This window comes from Pelophylax lessonae (genome assembly GCF_965119305.1).
Source record: "Pelophylax lessonae genome assembly, chromosome: 5".
NCBI classification, from domain to species: Eukaryota; Metazoa; Chordata; class Amphibia; order Anura; family Ranidae; genus Pelophylax; species Pelophylax lessonae.
The window spans coordinates 15475829-15498023 of NC_138772.1; the positions used below are offsets into that span (position 1 = coordinate 15475829).

Genomic DNA, 22195 nt, shown 5'->3' on the forward strand with positions numbered 1-22195 from the left:
TGATGACCTGTGCCCGTACCCCAATACTGGTATCTGATGACCTGTGCCCCAATACTGGTATCTGATGACTCGTGCCCGTACCCCAATACTGGTATCTGATGACCTGTACCCCAATACTGGTATCTGATGACCCGTGCCCATACCCCAATACTGGTATCTGATGACCTGTGCCCGTACCCCAATACTGGTATCTGATGACCTGTGCCCGTACCCCAATACTGGTATCTGATGGCCCATACCCCAATACTGGTATCTGATGGCCCATACCCCAATACTGGTATCTGATGACCTGTACCCCAATACTGGTATCTGATGACCTGTACCCCAATACTGGTATCTGATGACCTGTACCCCAATACTGGTATCTGATGACCTGTGCCCATACCCCAATACTGGTATCTGATGACCTGTACCCCAATACTGGTATCTGATGACCTGTGCCCATACCCCAATACTGGTATCTGATGACCTCTACCCCAATACTGATATCTGATGACCTGTGCCCGTACCCCAATACTGGTATCTGATGACCTGTGCCCATACCCCAATACTAATATCTGATGACTTGTGCCCGTACCCCAATACTGATATCTGATGACCTGTGCCCATACCCCAATACTGGTATCTGATGACCTGTGCCCATACCCCAATACTGGTATCTGATGACCTGTGCCCGTACACCAATACTGGTATCTGATGACCTGTGCCCGTACACCAATACTGGTATCTGATGACCTGTGCCCGTACACCAATACTGGTATCTGATGACCTGTACCCCAATACTGGTATCTGATGACCTCTACCCCAATACTGATATCTGATGACCTGTGCCCGTACCCCAATACTGGTATCTGATGACCTGTGCCCATACCCCAATACTAATATCTGATGACTTGTGCCTGTACCCCAATACTGATATCTGATGACCTGTGCCCGTACCCCAATACTGATATCTGATGACCTGTGCCCATACCCCAATACTGGTATCTGATGACCTGTACCCCAATACTGGTATCTGATGACCTGTACCCCAATACTGGTATCTGATGACCTGTGCCCATACCCCAATACTGGTATCTGATGACCTGTACCCCAATACTGGTATCTGATGACCTGTGCCCATACCCCAATACTGATATCTGATGACCTGTACCCCAATACTGGTATCTGATGACCTCTACCCCAATACTGATATCTGATGACCTGTGCCCGTACCCCAATACTGGTATCTGAAGACCTGTGCCCGTACCTCAATACTGATATCTGATGACCTGTGCCCGTACCCCAATACTGGTATCTGATGACCTGTGCCCGTACCCCAATACTGGTATCTGATGACCTGTGCCCGTACCCCAATACTGGTATCTGATGACCTGTGCCCGTACCCCAATACTGGTATCTGATGACCTGTGCCTGTACCCCAATACTGGTATCTGATGACCTGTACCCCAATACTGGTATCTGATGACCTGTGCCCGTACCCCAATACTGGTATCTGATGACCTGTGCCCATACTCCAATACTGGTATCTGATGACCTGTACCCCAATACTGGTATCTGATGACCTGTACCCCAATACTGGTATGTGATGACCTCTACCCCAATACTGGTATCTGATGACCTGTGCCCATACCCCAATACTGGTATCTGATGACCTGTACCCCAATACTGGTATCTGATGACCTGTGCCCATACCCCAATACTGGTATCTGATGACCTGTGCCCATACCCCAATACTGATATCTGATGACCTGTGCTGTACCCCAATACTGATATCTGATGACCTGTGCCCGTACCCCAATACTGATATCTGATGACCTGTGCCCGTACCCCAATACTGATATCTGATGACCTGTGCCCGTACCCCAATACTGATATCTGATGACCTGTGCCCGTACCCCAATACTGATATCTGATGACCTGTGCCCGTACCCCAATACTGATATCTGATGACCTGTGCCCGTACCCCAATACTGGTATCTGATGACCTGTGCCCGTACCCCAATACTGGTATCTGATGACCTGTGCCCGTACCCCAATACTGGTATCTGATGACCTGTGCCCGTACCCCAATACTGGTATCTGATGACCTGTACCCCAATACTGGTATCTGATGACCTGTGCCCGTACCCCAATACTGGTATCTGATGACCTGTGCCCATACCCCAATACTGGTATCTGATGACCTGTACCCCAATACTGGTATCTGACCTGTACCCCAATACTGGTATCTGATGACCTGTACCCCAATATTGGTATCTGATGACCTGTGCCCATACCCCAATACTGGTATCTGATGACCTGTACCCCAATACTGGTATCTGACCTGTACCCCAATACTGGTATCTGATGACCTGTACCCCAATATTGGTATCTGATGACCTCTACCCCAATACTGGTATCTGATGACCTGTGCCCCAATACTGGTATCTGATGACCTGTGCCCATACCCCAATACTGATATCTGATGACCTGTGCCCGTACCCCAATACTGATATCTGATGACCTGTGCCCGTACCCCAATACTGATATCTGATGACCTGTGCCCGTACCCCAATACTGATATCTGATGACCTGTGCCCGTACCCCAATACTGATATCTGATGACCTGTGCCCGTACCCCAATACTGATATCTGATGACCTGTGCCCGTACCCCAATACTGATATCTGATGACCTGTGCCCGTACCCCAATACTGATATCTGATGGCCTGTGCCCGTACCCCAATACTGATATCTGATGACCTGTGCCCGTACCCCAATACTGATATCTGATGACCTGTGCCCATACCCCAATACTGATATCTGAAGACCTGTGCCCGTACCCCAATACTGATATCTGATGACCTGTGCCCCAATACTGATATCTGATGACCTGTGCTCAGAGGTCACCTGAGTTTCTGCTCCCTGTTCATTGCCAAGTCACGTGCAGTTTTAAAGGCCATGTCCATCTTTCCTACTATGTTTCATGTTGCACCCATATTTCCCAGCCCCCTCCCCATCCTCTTACCTTGAATCATGTTCTTACACATCTTCTACACATCCTTCCAACTCTTTCCTTCTCTCGCTCTCCCCCTCGCTGCTGGTATCTTAGTCTGCAACCCAGAAAGCTGTGCTGTCCACCCAGTTGATCCTTAGCAGCTGATGAGGTCATCGGTTGGTGGATGTGGGTGGGTGGCCCGCACAGCTTTCTGGGTTGCCATCTTTAGTACTGATAGCAGGGAAGAGAGCTGGAAGGGGGTGCAGGCTGTGCGCTCTCCATCCTCTGTATGCAGGAGTTAAGATTGCACTCAGATCAGAATATAAAGGGTTTGAGACAGTTGCTTTTTTTGCCGCAGCACCTGATTGAGGAGCACTTCTCTAAACAAATGACCTATAGGAGCTTTTAATGCTTCACCTATGGAAAATATGGCGTACATACATTTAAATCTTGACATATTTTCTATTGATTTACTTGGTGTAATCTTGGTGTCATCCTTTTATATTTTACCAACAAAAATTGGGTAATGTTTGTGCCTTAAAATTACCTCCACTGTATTTTTCTGTATTCACTGAAATGTTGCACTTGAGAAACTATTGCTCAAATATGTGACTCAAATTTTTAAACCAATATTCTCTCGGATCTCTGCTTTCAGAAAATAGCAGTTTTCTGAGGTTTTAACAAATCTTCAGGCATAAATCATTTTCAAGTTTTTGCAAAAAAAACCTCTGGCAGCAAACGGGTTAAAACAGAACTTACGGGTTCTTTTAATATTTGGACATGGACGGACAGTTCTGGTTTGATAACCCGGTAAAGGGCATGGTGAGCGTGTGTGATCAGGATTATTATCACATTTAGGGTTGCACAGATACCGAGCATTTGCACAAGTACTTGTGCAAATGGTCCGATGCTTAATCCGATACCTTTAGGAACGAAGAGGCGTCCCTCCTGGAAGACAGGGGGAGTCATCAACACGCTGGCAAGGGCGCAGCAGCTATGTTCCCAAGACAAATGCCAGGTGTTCCATCAGGCTCTGCGTCTATCAGATTCGGTAACGGAAGAGACATTCCGTCAGAACACTGCGACGCCCATCTTGGTACCCCCGGCTCTCGGCCGCTGTAAGCCTGCAGTCAGAAGGTGGCAGTGGACATCTTGTTACACCCGGCATTTGTCTTGGGAAAACAAACCGCATAAAACAACAAACTATTATTTGAGATTATAAGTTGCAGTGAGGCCAATCTGTGCCCATTAGTCATTAATTATGCCAATTGCCAATCAGTGCCTGCCCATCAGTGCCACTTATCAATGCCCATCAGTTCAGTGCTGCATATTAGTGCTTCCTCATCAGTGCCGCCCCATCAGTGCCCTTCAGTGCAGCATATTAGTGCCACCTATCAGTGTCCATCTGTCCTGCATATTGGTTCCCCCTCATCAGTGCCCTTTAGTGCCACCACCTATCATTGCCCATCAGTGCCACTTATCAATGCCCATCAGTTCAGTGCTGCATATTAGTGCTTCCTCATCAGTGCCGCCCCATCAGTGCCCTTCAGTGCTGCATATTAGTGCCACCTATCAGTGTCCATCTGTCCTGCATATTGGTTCCCCCTCATCAGTGCCCTTTAGTGCCACCTATCATTGCCCATCAGTGCCACTTATCAATGCCCATCAGTTCAGTGCTGCATATTAGTGCTTCCTCATCAGTGCCGCCCCATCAGTGCCCATCAGCGCTGCATATTGGTGCCTCCTTATCAGTACACGGAGATATTAGTCTGTATTGTACATGAAATTCAAAAAAGTACCGGGTATCGGTAATCGGTATCGGCGGGTACTTAAAAAGAATAAAAGGGGGGAGGGGGGAGAGAGAAAAGGGGGGAGAGAAAAGGGGGGAGGGGGGAGAGAGAAAAGGGGGGAGAGAGAAAAGGGGGGAGGGGGGAGAGAGAAAAGTGGGGAGGGGGGAGAGAGAAAAGGGAGGGGGAGAAAGTGTATCGGTACTTGTAGACGGTCCTACTAAAAGTGGTAACAGTGCAACCCTAATCACAATGTGAACATGGAATGATTGGACTTCTTCTGTTCCTCCTTTAGGTCTAGCCATGCATCTCCCTGCTCATCTCCTGCTTCTTCTCGCCCTCCTCACTCTTCCTGAACACTCCGAGGCATTTTTCGGCTGGTTTACCCGCAAGACCTCCAGCCAATCCTCGGGTACACCGAAGGAACTGGCTCCAGACCCTCGGAGTCTGCCCAACGCTCCCTTCGAGATGATCACCACCGATGAAAAGTTTCTGGCCGAAGCAAAGCAGCTCGAGATGTCCCCATTGGACAGCTGTCACTACAAGGTGACTTTTTTTTTTTTTTTTTTTTTTTTTGTTCGTGGTCTTTGACACCATTGAGGAGATTCAACCTTTTGTCCTGGTGACCATTATCAACAAGCGTGAAATCGAAGGAAACGTTTTGAGTTCTATTGAAAGAATCCCCTCTAACCATTATGGTGACAACGGTCCAAGAATTTGTTCACTTTGGAGAGATTTCCTCTCACTTCCTGTTTCTCCAAAACAGGAAGAGAAGGGAAATCTTGCTAACGGAACAAACATGGCAGAAAATAAACCCAATGGAATGTAACCCTTTTCTACTCTTTCCAAAATAAAAATTTTAGGCTTTTGACCAGCCTTTCTCAACCTTGTAAACTTTTAAATTTATGGTCTCAAGGCACGCCTGCTAATAATTACTATATCTACAGCTCAAGGTACATTAGTGGTATGGTCACTTGGAAAATGCTCCTTACATTGTGGATATTGGGAAGAATTCCACCCCCATCCCCAGTACAGATGGCGAAGAAGATCAATGGTGTCAGTGGTTACTTCTCTAAGAGGCAGCAACTGCTCAGGGAACTCCTAGCAACTGTGGGAGGAACCCTGGTTGAGAAAGGTCAGTCTAGACCAGTGGTGGCAAATCTTTGCACCCCAGATGTTTTGGAACTGCATTTCCCATGATTCTCTTCCACTTTTCAGTGTAGTTGGGCGTCATGGGAAATGTAGTTTCCAAAACATCTGGGGTGCCAAGGTTCGCCATCACTGATCTAGACCATGGGTGTGCAACCTGCAGCCATCCAGCTGTTGCAAAACTACAAGTCCCATCATGTCTCTGCCTTTGGGAGCCATGCTTGCAACTGTTAACCTTGCAATGCCTCAAGGGACTGGCCTTGCAATGCCTTATGGGACTTTTAGTTCTGTACCAGTTGGAGAGCAGCAAGTTGGGCACCCATGGTCTAGACCATGGGTGTCCAACCTTTTGGCTTCTCTGGGCCACATTGAGTGTAGGGAAATTTTCTTGGGCCGCATATAAAATATATGCTATAGTTAAGGTATATAAGTAATAAAACGCCGCCGCACCCTTCCCAGCCCCCCAGCACTAATTTAACACAACTAGTGGATGATCCCCTCCGAGGCTGCCTCTGTGGCCGTGCCCCCGACTTGACCTGGTCTAGACAATGGGCTGGCTACTTTTTCACATTAAGTGTCAATTAACCACTTGTCAACCAGCTCCCATAGTTTTACTGCGGCAGGTCGGCTCTATTATGCCAAATGATGTACCTGGAGGCGCGCACACACACATTGGCCAGAGGGGGGAGCCAACCAGGAGGTACAGCGGACGTGATGCCCGCCAGCCACCCGCGATCGCTCCCCATGGAGACAGAACGCCTGTCTGCCTATGTAAATAAGGCAGACCGCCGTTCTGTCACAGATGAACACAGGTCTCTGTGTTCATCTATTGAGTCCCTCCCCCACACACGGAAAGCACTCCCTAGGAGCACACTTAACCCTTTGATCGTCCCTGGTGTTAACCCCTTCCCTGCCAGTGTAATTAGTACAGTAACGATGCATATTTATAGCACCGATTACTGTAGTAATGTCACTGGTACTCCCCGAAAGTGTCAAATGTCAGGTGTCCGGTCTGTCTGCCGCAAAGTCGCAGTCCCGCTAAAAATCCTAAAAATCGCAGATCGCCGCCAATACTAATTAAATTGGGATTTTTTTTTTTACTAATATGTAGCAGAATACATATTGGAATAAATTGATGAAAAAATTAGATTTTTAATTTTTTTTTTTTTTTATTTGGTATATTTTTTTCAGAATTGTCACACTTTTTTTTTTTTCTTCTAACCACTTAAGCCCCAGAAGATTTTACCCCCTTCCTCACCAGGCCCTATTTTGCGATTCGGCACTGCTTGACTTTAACGGACAATTGCGCAGTCGTGCGAGAGCTGTACCCAAATTAAATTGATGTCCTTTTTTTCCCCACAAACAGAGCTTTCTTTTGGTGGTATTTGATCACCTCTGCGGTTTTTCCTTTTTGCGCTATAAACAAAAAAAGAGCAACAATTTTGAAAAAATAACAATATTTTTCACATTTTTTTTATATGAAATTCCCCAGAAAAAAATGTGAAAATCAAAATTTTTTAACATTTTTGGCCAATTTGTTTTCTGCTACATATGTTTGGTAACAAAAATCGCAATAAGCGTATTTTGATTGGTTTGTGCAAAAGTTATTGCGTTTACTAACTAAGGGAAAGATTTTTGTCATTTTTGTTGTTTTATTTTTTTAACGAGTAATGACGGTGATCTGCAATTTTTTTTTTTTTTTTTGCGGGACTGCGACATTGCGGCGGACAGATCGGACCCCTGACTGGCATTTTTGACACTTTTGGGGTTACCAGTGACATTACTACAGTAATCAGTGCTATACATATGCACTGTTACTGTAAAAATGACACTGGCAGAGAAGGGGTTAACTTTATTGGTGATGCAGGGGTTAAGTGTGTCCCTAGGGGCGTGCTTCTAAACTGTAAAGGGGCGTGGATTGTGATGTAATCACAGAGACATACGATCCTACATAGCAGGATCGTATGATCTCTGCAGTTACACCAGGGAGAATGGCAGGCGGCTTTGTTTACATTAGCCGCCTGCCTTTCTACCTCTCCTGGGAGATCGCGAGTGACCGGCGGACATCGGGTCCGCCGGTCACACGCGCGGACTTGTTAGGAAACGAGCGGGGGCGGGAGCGCGCCTAGAGGCTCACAGGCTAGTGACGTAGTCCTACGTAACTTTGCCTGTACGGGGCTGACCGCCGCAGTAAATAGTCGTGCGGCGGTCGGCAAGCGGTTAATATTGCGCCAAAAAAAAAAGGTGTTCAAGTGCCACCAAAAAAAGCTCTATTTGTGGGAGAAGAACATCAATTTTATTTGGGTACAGTGTAGCACGACTGCGCAATTGTCAGTTAAAGTAACGCAGTGCCGAATCGCAAGAAATGGCCTGGTCATTAAGGGGGTAAAACCTTCCCGGTCCTTAACCACTTGCCGACCAGTCACTGGGACTGTACTGCGGCAAAGTGGCTCGTTCCCGTCCAGCGATGTAGACCTACGTCGCTGGACTCCTCCCTCTGTGGGCGGCGCTCGCACGCCGCCGGAGGCTCGCTCCCGCTGTTTTCAGTCACAGCGGGAGTCGGGCCAGGGGAGGAGAGGCAGTGATCACCGCTGCTCTTCCCCGATCGTTGGGGATCGAGTGTGGAGATCCACCCGCTTGTATAAACAGAGCGGGCGGATCTCCTAAGTGACAGGCAGGGTCAGATTGCAGGATTCAGCATAGCTGGACATCCGATCTGTCCCTGTGTCACTCAGTCACCTCCCCCCCCCCACAAGTTAGTAAGCACCAGGCATACATTAACCCCTCCCTCTCCAATAAAATTAACCCCTTCCCTGCCAGTGTCATTTTTACAGTAACATTACATATGTATAGCACTGATTACTGTAGTAATGTCACTGGTAACCCCAAAAGTGTCAAAAATGTCAGTCAAAGGTCCGATCTGTCCGCCGCAATGTCGCAGTCCCGCAAAAAAAATCGCAGATCGCCGCCATTACTCGTTAAAAAAAAAAAAAAACACCAAAAATGACAGAAATCTTTCCCTTAGTCAGTAAACGCAATAACTTTTGCGCAAACCAATCAAAATACGGTTATTGTGATTTTTTTTTTTTTACCAAACATATGTAGCAGAAAACAAATTGGCCAAAAATTTTTAAAAAATTTACATTTTTTTGGGGGGGGGGGGGGGGGGGAATTTCATATAAAAAAAAATTTGAAAAATATTGTTATTTTTTTCAAAATTTACGCTTTTTTTTGTTTATAGCGCAAAAAGTAAAAATCGCACAGGTGATCAAATACCAGCAAAAGAAAGCTCTGTTTGTGGGAAAAAAAGGACTTAAATTTCGTTTGGGTACGGCGTCGCACGACCGCGCAATTGTCAGTTAAATTCGCACAGCGCCGAATCCCAAAAGTGGCCTGGACGTAAGACAGCAAAATCCGGTGGTAAAGTGGTTAAGTGGTAACAAGCCTTAGACAATCAAAGTGTGCTGTAGTTAAATTAAGTCAGATACCCCCCCCCCCCAATTTATGCACCTTCACTTCTCAGGTCACCCCAATTCCTGCACACAGGGAGTTGCTGGTTCTTGCTCAAGATTATGCCATGTACTGCACCATTGATCAACATTGAAAACCTCCCTTTCCCTGCTCACAGGACTAGTTTCATGTATTATATGGTCAAATCAAATATGTCTACAGGGCTGGTGTTGGTAGATGGTGCAGAAAAATTAATACAGAGATGTGAATTGACAGGTTGTCAGTCAGCTGAGAGCATCCTGTACGGAGATGTCGGAGGAAGAGATTGCGAAACTCGGTGTGGTGCTCTTCAACTGTCAGGCAGAGGTAGAGGGACGTAAGACTTACCCCTGTACTGAGGACATGGTGAGTGTTAACTGCCTTACATGGATGTGGATGTGTTCAGGTTCTTGTATGGAATTGTCTTTTGCCACTTGTTGGTGCAGCAGTCCATCTCTTCTAAGCGATCTATGGAAAATGCACTACTAGAATAAGACCAGCCTGACTGGAGCCATTGGAAGAGGAGCTAATTGGGGAAGCGAATTGGTTATAAAGTTTCAAAAAGTGTTGTCCCTTCTGGACGAAGGTGCAGGAACTGATGTGTGGGGAGCAAGAGATGATGGAAAGGTGTGCTTAGGTGGTTAGGGAAGAGGGCCAGAGATGGTGAGGGATCACATGTAATGAATGGGGCAAGAAAGCTTGGGGATCCCAGCTTGGGTAAATGAAATACACCGGATACTAATGATTCAACAGGATGGATAGGAGGAGGAAGAGAGGATGCCAAGTGATGGACTGGAGAAGAGCTGGGCTAGAAAGTTAAGCCTCGTACACACGCATCGATAGTTGGCCACTAATTTTCGGCCAACGTCCGATCGGCCGATTTTCGGCTTGTTAGTACGATGCTTTCGACAACCGACTCTGACTTTTTGGCCGAACAAAATCTGGTGTGCAAGCTATAAAATTTTTGTTGGCCGTCACCACAACGGCCGATTTTCCGTCAGTCAGTACAGATTTCGGCAGACAAAAATCTGATAAGCAAGACTGGGCATGCTCAGAGAAGAAAAAACACACGGAAAGTAAACCATCACATGACATCACTTCTGAAGTTGGTTTTTGTTGGCCGAGAATTTGTGTGCACATTTCAAACACTGGACAAAAGACGGCCGATCAATCGGCCGATAATCGTTGTGTGTGTACGAGGCATAACCCTGGAGCAGAGTGTAAAACTGAGGATGACCTAAGATGGGATGGTTAAGGGGACTGCATAGGAGAGCCAAGCAAAAGTAAGTGAAGCACTGAGGAAAGGAGGAGAGCAGAGAGTTGGTCCATAATCCCCGATGGTGTAAATGTAATCTGTGCAAGAATGCGTCAGTACCCCTGCCAGGAAACCGGAAACTGTTTTCTTAAAACTTCCAGCCAAATCTGCCTGTTGGGTGGTATGCCTAGTGGTTAGATATGCCCAAGTGGGCCATGAGAAGAAGGGGGGGGGGGAATAGTTGGACCGGCATTGTCCTGGGTGTAATGGTTTATGGGGCTTATTGGTGGTCTTAGTGGGTATTGGGGCTTCTAGGCACTTTAATTGTGGGAGGGGTTGAGACCACATGTGGGCATAGTCACTAGGTAATGCACAGGCAGCCCCCCGGGACAGTTTTACTTTTTTCTGCTATTGAGAGCTGTCAAGGTTCCAAAGACCTAATTTTCGTAAGAAGGTTGACCGCCATCTTATTTTAAGAGGTAGAATTGTTAAATTATCCACCAGACTGGTGGATTTAGTAAATCTCCCTGTGTATTCTGAGTTGCTTGTTGGTGTTGCCTAATTCAGCTTTATCATTGGTCAGTCCCTTGCAGAGTGCACGTCGTCCATGGATCCCGATACCTGGAATGCCTACCATATTGTCAGTAATCGGGCACGCTCGGTCTGTTATGCCACCCGCCAGTTGCACTTCCGCCGGCGCACAGAGCTCACAGTGAACACGTTAGTGCACACAGCTATGAGCCAGCTTGAGGCCATGAAAATACTGAAGGTAACATCGTAATTTGTCCTTTGTCTTTTAGGGTACCACTTTGAGTCTCCCGTCAGTTTTGTCTAAATCTCTAATCACCTGTCTGTCTTATCTTAGAGCAGTGATGGGGAACCTTGGCACCCCAGATGCTTTGGAACTACATTTCCCATGATGCTCATGCACTTTGCAGTGTAGTTGAGCATCATGGGAAATGTAGTTCCAAAACATCTGGGGTGCCAAGGTTCACCATCACTGTCTTAGAGCCTCCAATAATGGTCTGTCCCAACAGAAGTTTGGGTCCTGGTCCCACCCACTGGTCACGAGGGAGCTATTACTCCTTGATAATGTATTCTACATTATGGAGATCCATGTGGGGGGGGGGGGGGGGGCAGTGACACCAGCATTTGGCTTTGTAATGGCTGTGCAAAGGTCTATTAAAGCTAGTGGAGACATTTTACTGAGTTTTCTAAAGATATGACGTCAACAATTTATTCCACTTGCCAGCAACCATATAAAACTCAAATGGCTGGTTTAGATGAAGTCTGTATTTTCTGGTTCCAGCACCTGTATGAATTCTGCACATAGACCATGAGTGGGGTTGCACAATGCAGATTCATGTGACAGTAGACGTCAACCCAACTAGAAGCCTGTTGAATGTAGGTGTTGAATCTTCATCCTTCCACCGGTAAAGCCTGTGCATCTGATATCCAGTTGATAAATGCATAATGTTGTGGTCTGTGTTGGCAGGACGGGCAGGAAGAGTTGAAGGAATTGACCTCGGAGTCACTACAGAAGGTTCTGAGCAGCCAGAGTGATATCCTGAGCCAGCAGGAGCAGTTGCAGACCAACCAAGAGAAGATGGAGACCTCAATCAGCGGCAACCTGGAGATGCTGACGGAGGAGAAGGCTCTGATCGCCAGCGGGCACCACTTGGTGGCAGAAATGATAGAAGGGATCACCAAGAAAATGGGTATATGTTTCTCCCAGTAACCTAGTAATCTAGCCAAGTACAAAAATTGCATGTCCATTAATTCAGCCAGTAGAAAATAAAAAATAAAATCTGCACTCAGTAAAAACCCCAAACCCACATGTAGTAATTGCGTCCTCAGGATCATCTGGATTTTATGGGGTCTTCGCCTTCCCAAAGGTGACCTGCCCTGCAGCTGCACATACTGACCCACCATCATTGAAAATCAGACCTCAGTGCTGTCAGTCTTTTCAAATTTATTGGCTCGCTTGTTTTGGAAAGAGAGGGTTAAGGGGTACAGGATACCCCAAAAATCCCTTTACACAGCAGACTTCCCCAAGAATTCTTTGGGACCAGATGGGCTATTATCTTCCCGTATCTTAGCCCTTCAATATGATCCAGCTCAGATTCTTTAAGTTCTATTGACCTTTGCCACGGACCTGAACACCAAACCCTATTGTAGTCCATGGGACCCGAATTCAAAAAATTCCCCATTTTGAAACTTTGCATGCAATTTATTGGGCATAAAAAGGATATAGGGTCCCAGATGCTGCCCTGGGAGATATGTATTGAAGCAAAAAAAATGTTAATTTTTTTTTTTTTTAACCACTTAAGCCCCGGAAGATTTTACCCCCTTCCTGACCAGGGGGTTTTTTGCGTTTTTTTTTTTTTTTTACTGTGTGACTTTAACGGACAATTGCGCGGTCGTGCGACGCTGTACCTAAACAAATTTGACGTCCTTTTTTTCCCACAAACAGCTTTCTTTTGGTGGTATTTGATCACCTGTTTTTTGCGCTGTAAACAAAGAGCGTAAATTTTGCAAAAATAACATTTTTCAAATTTTTTTATATGAAATTCCCCCCCAAAATGTAAAAATCTAAATTTTTTTAACATTTTTGGCCAATTTGTTTTCTGCTACATATGTTTGGTAAAAAAAATTGCAAAAAGCGTATTTTGATTGGTTTGCTCAAAAGTTATTGCGTTTACTAACTAAGGGAAAGATTTCAGATATTTTCGGTGGTTTTTTTTTTTTAACGGGTAATGGTGGCGATCTGCGTTTTTTTTTTTTTTTTTTTTTGCGGTACTGCGACATTGCGGCGGACAGATCGGACCCTTGACTGACATTTTTTACACTTTTGGGGTTACCAGTGACATTACTACAGTAATCAGTGCTATACATATGCACTGTTACTGCAAAATGACACTGGCAGGGAAGGGGTTAACTTTATTGGGGAGGGGGGGGGTTAAGTGTGTCCCTAGGGGCGTGCTTTTTACTGTGATTGGCTGTGGCTACTAGTGTAGGAACAGTGATCAACGGTCCTACATAGTAGAACCGTCTGATCACTGTTTCTACACAGGGGAGAATGACAGGCGGCTTGTTTATATCAGCCGCCTGCCTTTCTCCCTCTGCACCGACGATCGGCAAGTGACCGGCGGACATCGGGTCCGCCGGTCAGACGCACTGACTTCCCTGTGAATGAGCCATGGCGGGCGCGCGCCTCCGCGGGCGCGCGCTCGCCTGCTATTGGCTCACAAGGAAGTGACAGGCAAGCGACGTAGATCTACGTCACTTTGCCTGGCCGGGGCTAACCGCCGCAGTAAATAGTCGTGCGGCGGTCGGCAACCGGTTAAAGGAGCAGTGATTTTAATGATGCCTAAAGTGGGGGAAAATAGTGAAAATTTCCTTTAAATATAGAGCCTAAGGGTACCCTAAAGGGCCATACACATTATAAGATTTTCTGAAGACTTTTTCCTTCAGATTTACATTTTCTTTGTAGTGCAAGAGCCTGCCAAATTGCATACAAATTGAAAGTGTTTAGGTTTGACCTCCTATTGTATGGTTTTGGTAAGTCTAAAGGAAAAAGTCTTCAGAAAATCTTATAGTGTGTATGGCCAATTAGTCTGCCTGTGAACTGGTCCATCTGTACCGTGTATAGAACCTGCTGCAGCAAAACTGACATTTTTTAAATAAAAGAAAATTACATTTAAATTGGTTTTCCCTGCAAGCTATCTTCAGTAAACGGCTTGGGGAGCCAGTCTGTATGAGGCCACAATTTTGTGCATTTGGAACAAGATTCGTTTTTTTTTTTTTTTTTTGATAAATTCTGGTGTCTCTTTGACACTTTGGATGGAAATAACACATTTGTGCACCACAGTGAGCAAGCCTTATGTGAAAAATCCAAATTATAGTACACTCAGGCCAAGATTAACATTTTTTTTTTTTTTTTTTTTAGATCCTGTCTGGTGACTTTTGCAGACTTTGGATAGAAGTAACCGTGGCAAAAAAAATTGGGCTTTGGGTGTTGGTGCTTTCAATCCGTAACCCTATAGAGCAGGGGTCTTCAAACTATGGCCTTCCAGTTGTTTAGGAACTACAATTCCCATCATGCATAGTCATGTCTGTGAATGTCAGTTTTACAATGCCTCATGGGATGTGTAGCCTCACAACAGCTGGAGGGCTATAGTTTGAGGATCCCTGGTATAGAGGTATTCTTGATGCATGCAAGAATTAGCCTTGCTGTAAAAAAATAGAAATGTGATTCACCTGTCAAACATGTACGTAAAAATTGGTCCTTGGGTGTTAACTGTTCCATGAAACCTATACCAAAAAATTCCAGATAAAATTAACGCCCCCAAACTAGGCAGCCTAGACAGTCTTGCAGAGATTCCAGATCCCAAAAACATTTAATCAGGGACGTTGGCATCCTGGGCTTGATAGCTGCTGCTAATCCAGGACTGATTCATTCTGAAAAATGTCAACAGGTCAGTGGCAGCACGGAATGCCTTTACGGAAAGCACGCTGGATGCAGGGCAGCCCAGCAGCTGAATTGCATACTGGGCAAGTTCTGGCCAGTGGTCTTCTTTTCTCATGACCCAATAACCCAGTGGATAGTCTACTGGAAAACTCCCAATGTCTGTTTTCGCTCCTAGATAATCTTGCGCCATGATGCAGACGCTGCCGTTGGGATGTGGAAGCAGACAGCCGTGGGCGCTGAGGACTAAAAAAAGTTTTAAATCTTTCACAAAGGCAGCCCTCTTCTCCACCGCTCCTCCTTTGACCAACAGAAGCCTCAAAACGACCTTTTCCATGAGACTGTAGCCTACAAGAGTCTGGAAAGGTTTTACATAAACTCCTCTTTAGGGTGCCCTCAGTATTTCATCCTGTGCTCCCTCTGCGAGGGCTGCATTAGTTCTGAGACCTTCCTCTTGTAACGGTGGTTAAGGAGAGTCACCAACCAGCAATCTTTCGCCTTGATGTCCAGAATTTGAGTCCTTTCACGGGCTTTGAAGGATCAGGGAGCCCATGCACTGCAAGTTTGCAGAGGCATGAGAAGCGGAATCCTCGGGGTCACTAAAGATTGGGTCACTAAAGATTGCAGTATCTGGAACTGCCTCCTTCCAGCCACATACTACTCCCAAGGGTTCTGGGGATGGAAAACCATCTCCCAAAAATTTTCATAGATCATCCTCTGCTTTAATACCTGCAAAACCGCCAGAATCCTTCTCCTCCTCCTCCTCCTCTTGTGTTCTGTGGCGTCGCAAGAATGGTGTCTGCATAAAGCGGCCCTTGAGAGGAAAGAAAGTCCTCTTTTTCCTCCCGCTGATCTGCTTCATGTGCCCGATTCATGATGCCACACAGTCTGCTCCAGAAGGAAGACCAGAGGGATTGTGTCACCGATGCATGCATTGTCATGGTTCACCACCCTTGTTGCCACCTCAAATGGTGACCATACAGTGCATGCATCCTTTGAGTAGCCATTGCCGTCAGGAAAAAAAAGCCTGTCGTTGTCATACTCACACAGATACTGTTGAAGCATTGCCAAACTGCAGTTCCACCTGGTGGGTATGTCACAATTCAGGGGGTTTACAGGCAGATGAAATTCCTGCTGAATTTCAGCCAACCAAACACTGGCTATGTATGACCGCCTGAAATGACTACAGACACTTCTGGCCTGCCTTAGAAGATCTTGCAAACCTGGGTACCTGTTTAAGAAATGCACCACCAAATAACATGCCTTGTCAGGCATGTGGTACCCAAATGGCTGGTGTGTTTGCCATGCTTGATCTGCTTGTGGCAGAAATTGCAACAGTGCGATTGGCTGCACTTGTGCTAAAAAAGGCCCCCACAGCTGAGGTGTGGGAAGTGGGCTGGGAGATAACCTCTCCACAACCTGATGAAATGGGATGGCTGCTCTCTATTCTAACACGATGGCTGCCTCTGGAGGACATTCTGCCTCGTTGGGGTTGTGCCTCCCCCTCACTTTCCTCCTCTACTCTATCCGGCACCCAAGTCGCGTCAATGACCTCATCCCCTCCATTCTCATCACTGGAGCTAACTTGGCAATATGCTGTGGCTGGGGGAACATGACTGCCAATTTGTGTTCACCCCTCTTTGTAGGCTCATGTTACTCCCTTCCTCTACCTCAGAACCAACATCAGTAATGTCTGCATGCTCAAGAAGCAAGTGGCTGACTCTGTGGTCAAATAATGCAGCTGACTCCTCCATGCATAATGGGGCTATGGTGGGAGTAGCTATGTACCAGGAGACAGAATAAGCCACTCTGGCAGCTGTGGTTGACTGCACACTAGTGTGAGTTTGGTTCAGAGGATGAGGATGGTTTAGTAAGCTAGACCACCACCACCTCCTCTGCATGCTGTGGCTGGATAACCTGAGGACAGACTACGTCCATCTTTGTTTGTGGACAGACACTGCTGGCCCCCTCATAGTGGCATGGGAACGTCTGCCTCTCCGTGTTGGCCTCCCAGACAGGATTTGGGGGGGGTGGCTTATTACCCTAATTTTTTTAGCCACTGGGGACACTCTACACTCAGTCACAATAACACACTAACTCGCTAGTAGCACTGCTCTATCTCCACTCCAACAACTCACTGCAAAAGCTTCCTGGTTGGAGCAAACTTTTATAGTGTGGGGTGAGACGGAGGACTGATCCATGATTGGACAAAGTAATCCTCACTTTGTCCAATCAGGGCTCTAAAAGCATTCTAGGGCCCTAATTGGCAAAGCCTTGCACTTGACTAGTGGACAGGTGCAAGGCTTTAGCCAATCATGGCTTACAATATTCTTTGCAGATGCAGTGCTTTGTGGGGCGCTCAGCAGCTGAACAACCCGGCGAATGCCCTGGAAATTTGGACGGTTGCCGAATGAGCCAATGGGTCAAGTTGGGGCCGAACATTTGCTCGGCCTGAACCGTTAGCCCAACTCTGCTGAACAACAATCAACAGCAACAGAGAGAAGCAGTGGATCCTCTTGGCTTATGAGAAACCCAATGAAAACCGAAAACCTAAACAAAGGTTGGGCTGGCCATGACCTAGCTCCAAAAAACGAAACCATTTGGTTAAGGACGCTTCAGCTTAGGGCAGGGGACCTGCACATAGTTGATCCAGAAGTTGTACAACAACAAATTTTTTGCGAAGAAACTCTCATGGTGGGGAGCTTGTACCAATCAAAAAATCGATAGGAAAAAATCCTATAACAATGTTGGACTTTAATGGCACTGGCATGAGACAAGATCCTTCTGTAGAAAAAACTAAATTTACAATTCGTATTGAAATCATTTGTGCATATACTCATAGTTTAAAAGTTAGGTAACCAGTGCTCCATACAAGGGCCTGGCACAACGTATACCCCAAATGGACCAAAGCACAATCCTTTATATAGAAGAGCTTATTGGAATTGGATAGAGGGGTGTTGGTCTGAATCCATAGGTCAACGCGTTTCACAGTATAATATCCGTGTTCTCCTTCGAAATTCTTATCAAAGAGTAAATGGGTGGTCCATACAATAATTAATCCTTTCAGTGTAAACATCCATAATCATTCTGCAGTGGTCCTAGTTGAACGTCATATTGGCTTCCAGATAATCATTATTATTTTTTTCTTTCTGATTCACTCCTGCAGAGAATGTGAGCAGTCATCTGATAGAACAGGATACTGAGCTACACGAGGGACACAAGGCCATCCTAGCCGATCTTTCCGAGGTCCGAATTAGATCCCAGGAAGTCTACTCCAAAATTGGTGAGTTTTCTGGTTCCCACACCCATGTGGAACGGAGCCAACATTGCCACCCATCAGAAACTATAATTTATGTCAGCTTGAACTATGAACAGAATATGTAGTCATGGTCTTAGTGTGGACTAATCGGGCAAACGGTTTGGGCTGAATTTACCTGTTCAGAGAACATCCAAATTTGCGGGGCGTTCAGTGGGTGTTTGCCTCGCCGAACGCCCTGAAATGCACTGTGCAGTGCATTCTATGCCCTGATTGGGCAAATCCTTTCTGTTCTATATGTCCACACACAGTCTGACTACATATTCTGCTCATAGTTGTACGATTTGCTAGGATGTGGACGTATAGCACGCAGTCTGGGCTCTTCTTCCGTTGGGTATGTCAGATTCCATAATGCTGTTTTAGGGTCATCAGTGCAGAATAGGGAATCCTGACCTCTGGCGTTCGGCTTGGAGGACAATGAGCGGTGTCTAAGTTGGAATAATTGGATGAATAGTTGGGCAGTCCTGGATGGACGGTTGGATAAACGGCTCTGTATTTAGATAGTATTTGGGCTATAGACCTCTGGCATATTGGCCTCAGGAGACCCAACTTTGTGCCAGTTTAGTAAAATGGAGTTATGGTTCCTTGTCCTAGTTTCTCTTGGACTGACCAAAGTGTCTGTAGATTTGAGTGCAGAAATTAAGACTTGAATTGGCTTCTCAAGAGTACAGCTTGATAGGTGATCATTATTCGAGGTAACCCCAGCCTTTACAGTCCCTGTTTTCCTGTTTTTCTGTACAGAGTCCAACCTGGCCCTCTTCCTGGCCTACCAGCACAAAAGTGCCGAGTACTACGATGTACTAATGGACAAACTTCATCGTATGAACCAGAGTCTGAGCACAGTGCTGTACGTGATGGACCACATGCACCACAGCGTGGAGCACAGGCTGAGTTACATACAAGGCTTCCTCAGCTGGGCAGGTGAGTGTCCATCTTCTCATTCTTTCTGCAGGTTCTGGGTTTCTTTGGCACACTTGGACAATAGTGGACCAGCGTGCTAGTAGATGCATAGTTGCCAACATTTGAAAAAAATTTCCAGGGACACTTTGCAGCACAGCTATCAATTACTTACCACACCCACTTCGCTGAAACTCCGCATAATTAATCTTCGCCTACTTATCAGATTATAGGGTCTACTCAAAGAGAGAATTACAGGAAATCGAAAAGGAAATTTCAAAACTTAAAGCGGAGTTCCACCCAAATGTGGAACTTCCACTCATTTGCTTCCTCCCCCCTCCGGTGCCACATTTGGCACCTTTCAGGTGGGGGGGGTACAGGTACCTGTTTTTGACAGGTACCCTTCCCCACTTCCTGGAAGCGGCGACGTTTGGCCCCCCTCCTCCTACCCTCCGCCGCAGAGCCAATCCGAATGCGCAGCGCGCTTTGCGCATGCACAGTAGGGACCCGCTGGTGAAACCGCAAGGCTTCACTGCTGGGTTCCCTTATTGGCGATGGTGGCGGCAGCACCCGACAGCCAATGGAAACATCGGCTGTGGTGCCAACATCGCTGGACTCCAGGACATGTAAGTGTCCTAATATTAAAAGTCAGCAGCTACAGTGTGTGTACAGTATGTGTAGCTGCTGACTTTTAATTTTTGGTTTTTGGATGGGGGGGGGGGGGGTGGGGCGTAACGCCGCTTTAAGGCCAAAGTAGCAAGAGTAAATTATCCGGGACATGGTCCTATTTGCGGGGACTGTCCCGGCAAAAACGGGACAGTTGGCAGCTATTTAGATGGCTGGCTGACACTGACCTGCAGGACAGAACAGCCCATGGTGTTCAACATCAGCACTTTGATGTGTGGCTTAACAGGACAAAGAGAAGCAAAGGACTTTATATATGGGCCAGAGAGGTGCTTTTGTTTAGTGTCCATGCATGTGTGGGTGGGCAGCCAGAAGAGTGGCTCATGAGCCCAGAAGCATTTAGCAGTCCTTCCCTGAAGCCCTGGAGTGCAGAGAATGCTGGTACTTGTAGTACAGCCTTTACGAGGACCTGCACTGCATAAACGGTGTCCAAAAAAGGCAAGAAGAGCGCAAAAGGGCTCGTTCCCAGTATTGCCTGTAGCTGACTTTTTCCTCATCTTCACTTACCATGCCTTGTTTGGACCACAGAATGGATTGGTAAGAAGCAGGGGGAGATCCTTGCACTGCAGGTCCTCAGGTACAGATTCCTCTCCAGCAAGGAGAACAGTGAGCAGCACAGAAGGGACATCACTAAATCTCGCTCTAAATCTGATGAGGCTAGCTGTCTTGGGGATCAGTGCCCTAGATCAGTGGTCCTCAACCCTGGTCCTCAGGGCCCACTAACAGGCCAGGTTTGCAAGATGAGTGAAATACATCCCAGGTGATATAATTTGCTGCTCAGTAATTGCAGTACTCTAGTCTGCATCTCCCCAAGGTAATACTTAAAATCTGGCCTGTTAGTGGGCCCTGAGGATCGGAGTTGAGGACCACTGCCCTAGATCTCCCTACAGATAGAGCTATGAGGCCCAGGGTACAAGGGTGCCTAGGCACAGGAAGTACACTTTCTGTTTTTGATTTTTTTTTTAATACGAGTAATTCAAAACTAGGTATAATTATCAGCAGCGGCGGCCTGTCCATTGGGGGTGCAGGGGTGCCGCCCCCCCCCCACATCCATGGGTCGGGCCCCCTAATTTGCATGCAGGGCGCCGGATGCATGGATTCCAATGGGTTTTTTTGTTTTTTTTTGGAAACACCTGATTAGAGCTAGAGGCTCTAATAGGCTTCAAAAAGGGTGGGCTCCGGGCGCACAGAGCACTACGCCCTGAGCCCATCCAGTGTTGTGACAATAGCAAATTAATATTCGTTATTGCCACACTGATTCTCCCCCCTGCCAAATCAGGAAGCGGGTCCTGAGACCCGATTGGCCGAAAGGATAAGGCATGCTACTGGCCAAGGAGGAGGGGAGGAGACGCAGGGGGAAGCAGCCACTGCCTGCCCAGGGTGAGTGATCCGGCGACCAAGGGGGGCTAGGTGTGCGGGTTGGAGCTGGTGTGGTCCGTCTGACGTCCCCCCCCCCCCCCCCCCCGGCCCATGGAGCACCAGCCGCCACTGATTATCCGGGAACTGCTTGGGTGCATTTACCATCTTTAAATATTCCCTAAGGGAGACGTAAACTTTCTGTGTTCAGTAAAAGTTGAAGTAATTAAATAAAATTTAATTTTATATAAATTTAATTTAAAATGAGAAAAAAACTTCACAGCACGTGGCACTTGAAAAACTGTTGTGCCACTTTAAAAAACTAACCTGTGACTTTATAATATAAATACTATAATTTTTGGTGCTTGCTCTGCCATGTCTTTTTTTTTTCCTTTGTGAGTGATGGGGGGGGGGGGGGGGGCTTTACTAATGTAAAAGGGGAGCTGAATTAATTTTGAATTAATAAGGCAAGCATTGACGATATGGAGGTTAGTGGGACTGATGAGGGGTAAGGGATTGTCTTCACTTGGGATAGTGCAGGGCTGACAATGCAAAGACCGTTTCAGTGGCTAACAGGAATTTCAAGGGTGGATAGAAAGCATTGTTGGCCAGGGGCATAGATAAGGGGGGGGGGATAGGGGGGTAAAAACATCCCCCAGAGCATCTGTGGTGCAGCATTTAGTGCTGACAATGCCAGGCATCTGAATCGGGGGCTTCTCCTGCAGCCTGGAAGTTTAGAGCAAGGTAGGCTGCTTCTCCCTTACTCTATTCACTTGACCCATCTGAGAAAGGACTCCCTTCCTCTGGGGTAAGTG

General features: G+C 46.6%; 1 protein-coding gene across 1 annotated transcript in view; it reads left to right on the plus strand.

The window, feature by feature from the left end:
• Positions 1–5068: 5068 nt before the first annotated feature.
• LOC309556896 (protein brambleberry-like) overlaps positions 5069–22195 on the plus strand; it is a 51969-nt gene continuing 34842 nt past the window's right edge. The window contains exons 1-6 of the mRNA XM_082259448.1: positions 5069–5312; positions 9642–9770; positions 11243–11428; positions 12155–12377; positions 18294–18410; positions 19185–19364. Of these exons, the coding sequence (XP_082115574.1) occupies positions 5070–5312; positions 9642–9770; positions 11243–11428; positions 12155–12377; positions 18294–18410; positions 19185–19364 (1078 nt within the window). The 5' untranslated portion in view covers position 5069. The remainder of the gene's footprint in view (positions 5313–9641; positions 9771–11242; positions 11429–12154; positions 12378–18293; positions 18411–19184; positions 19365–22195) is intronic.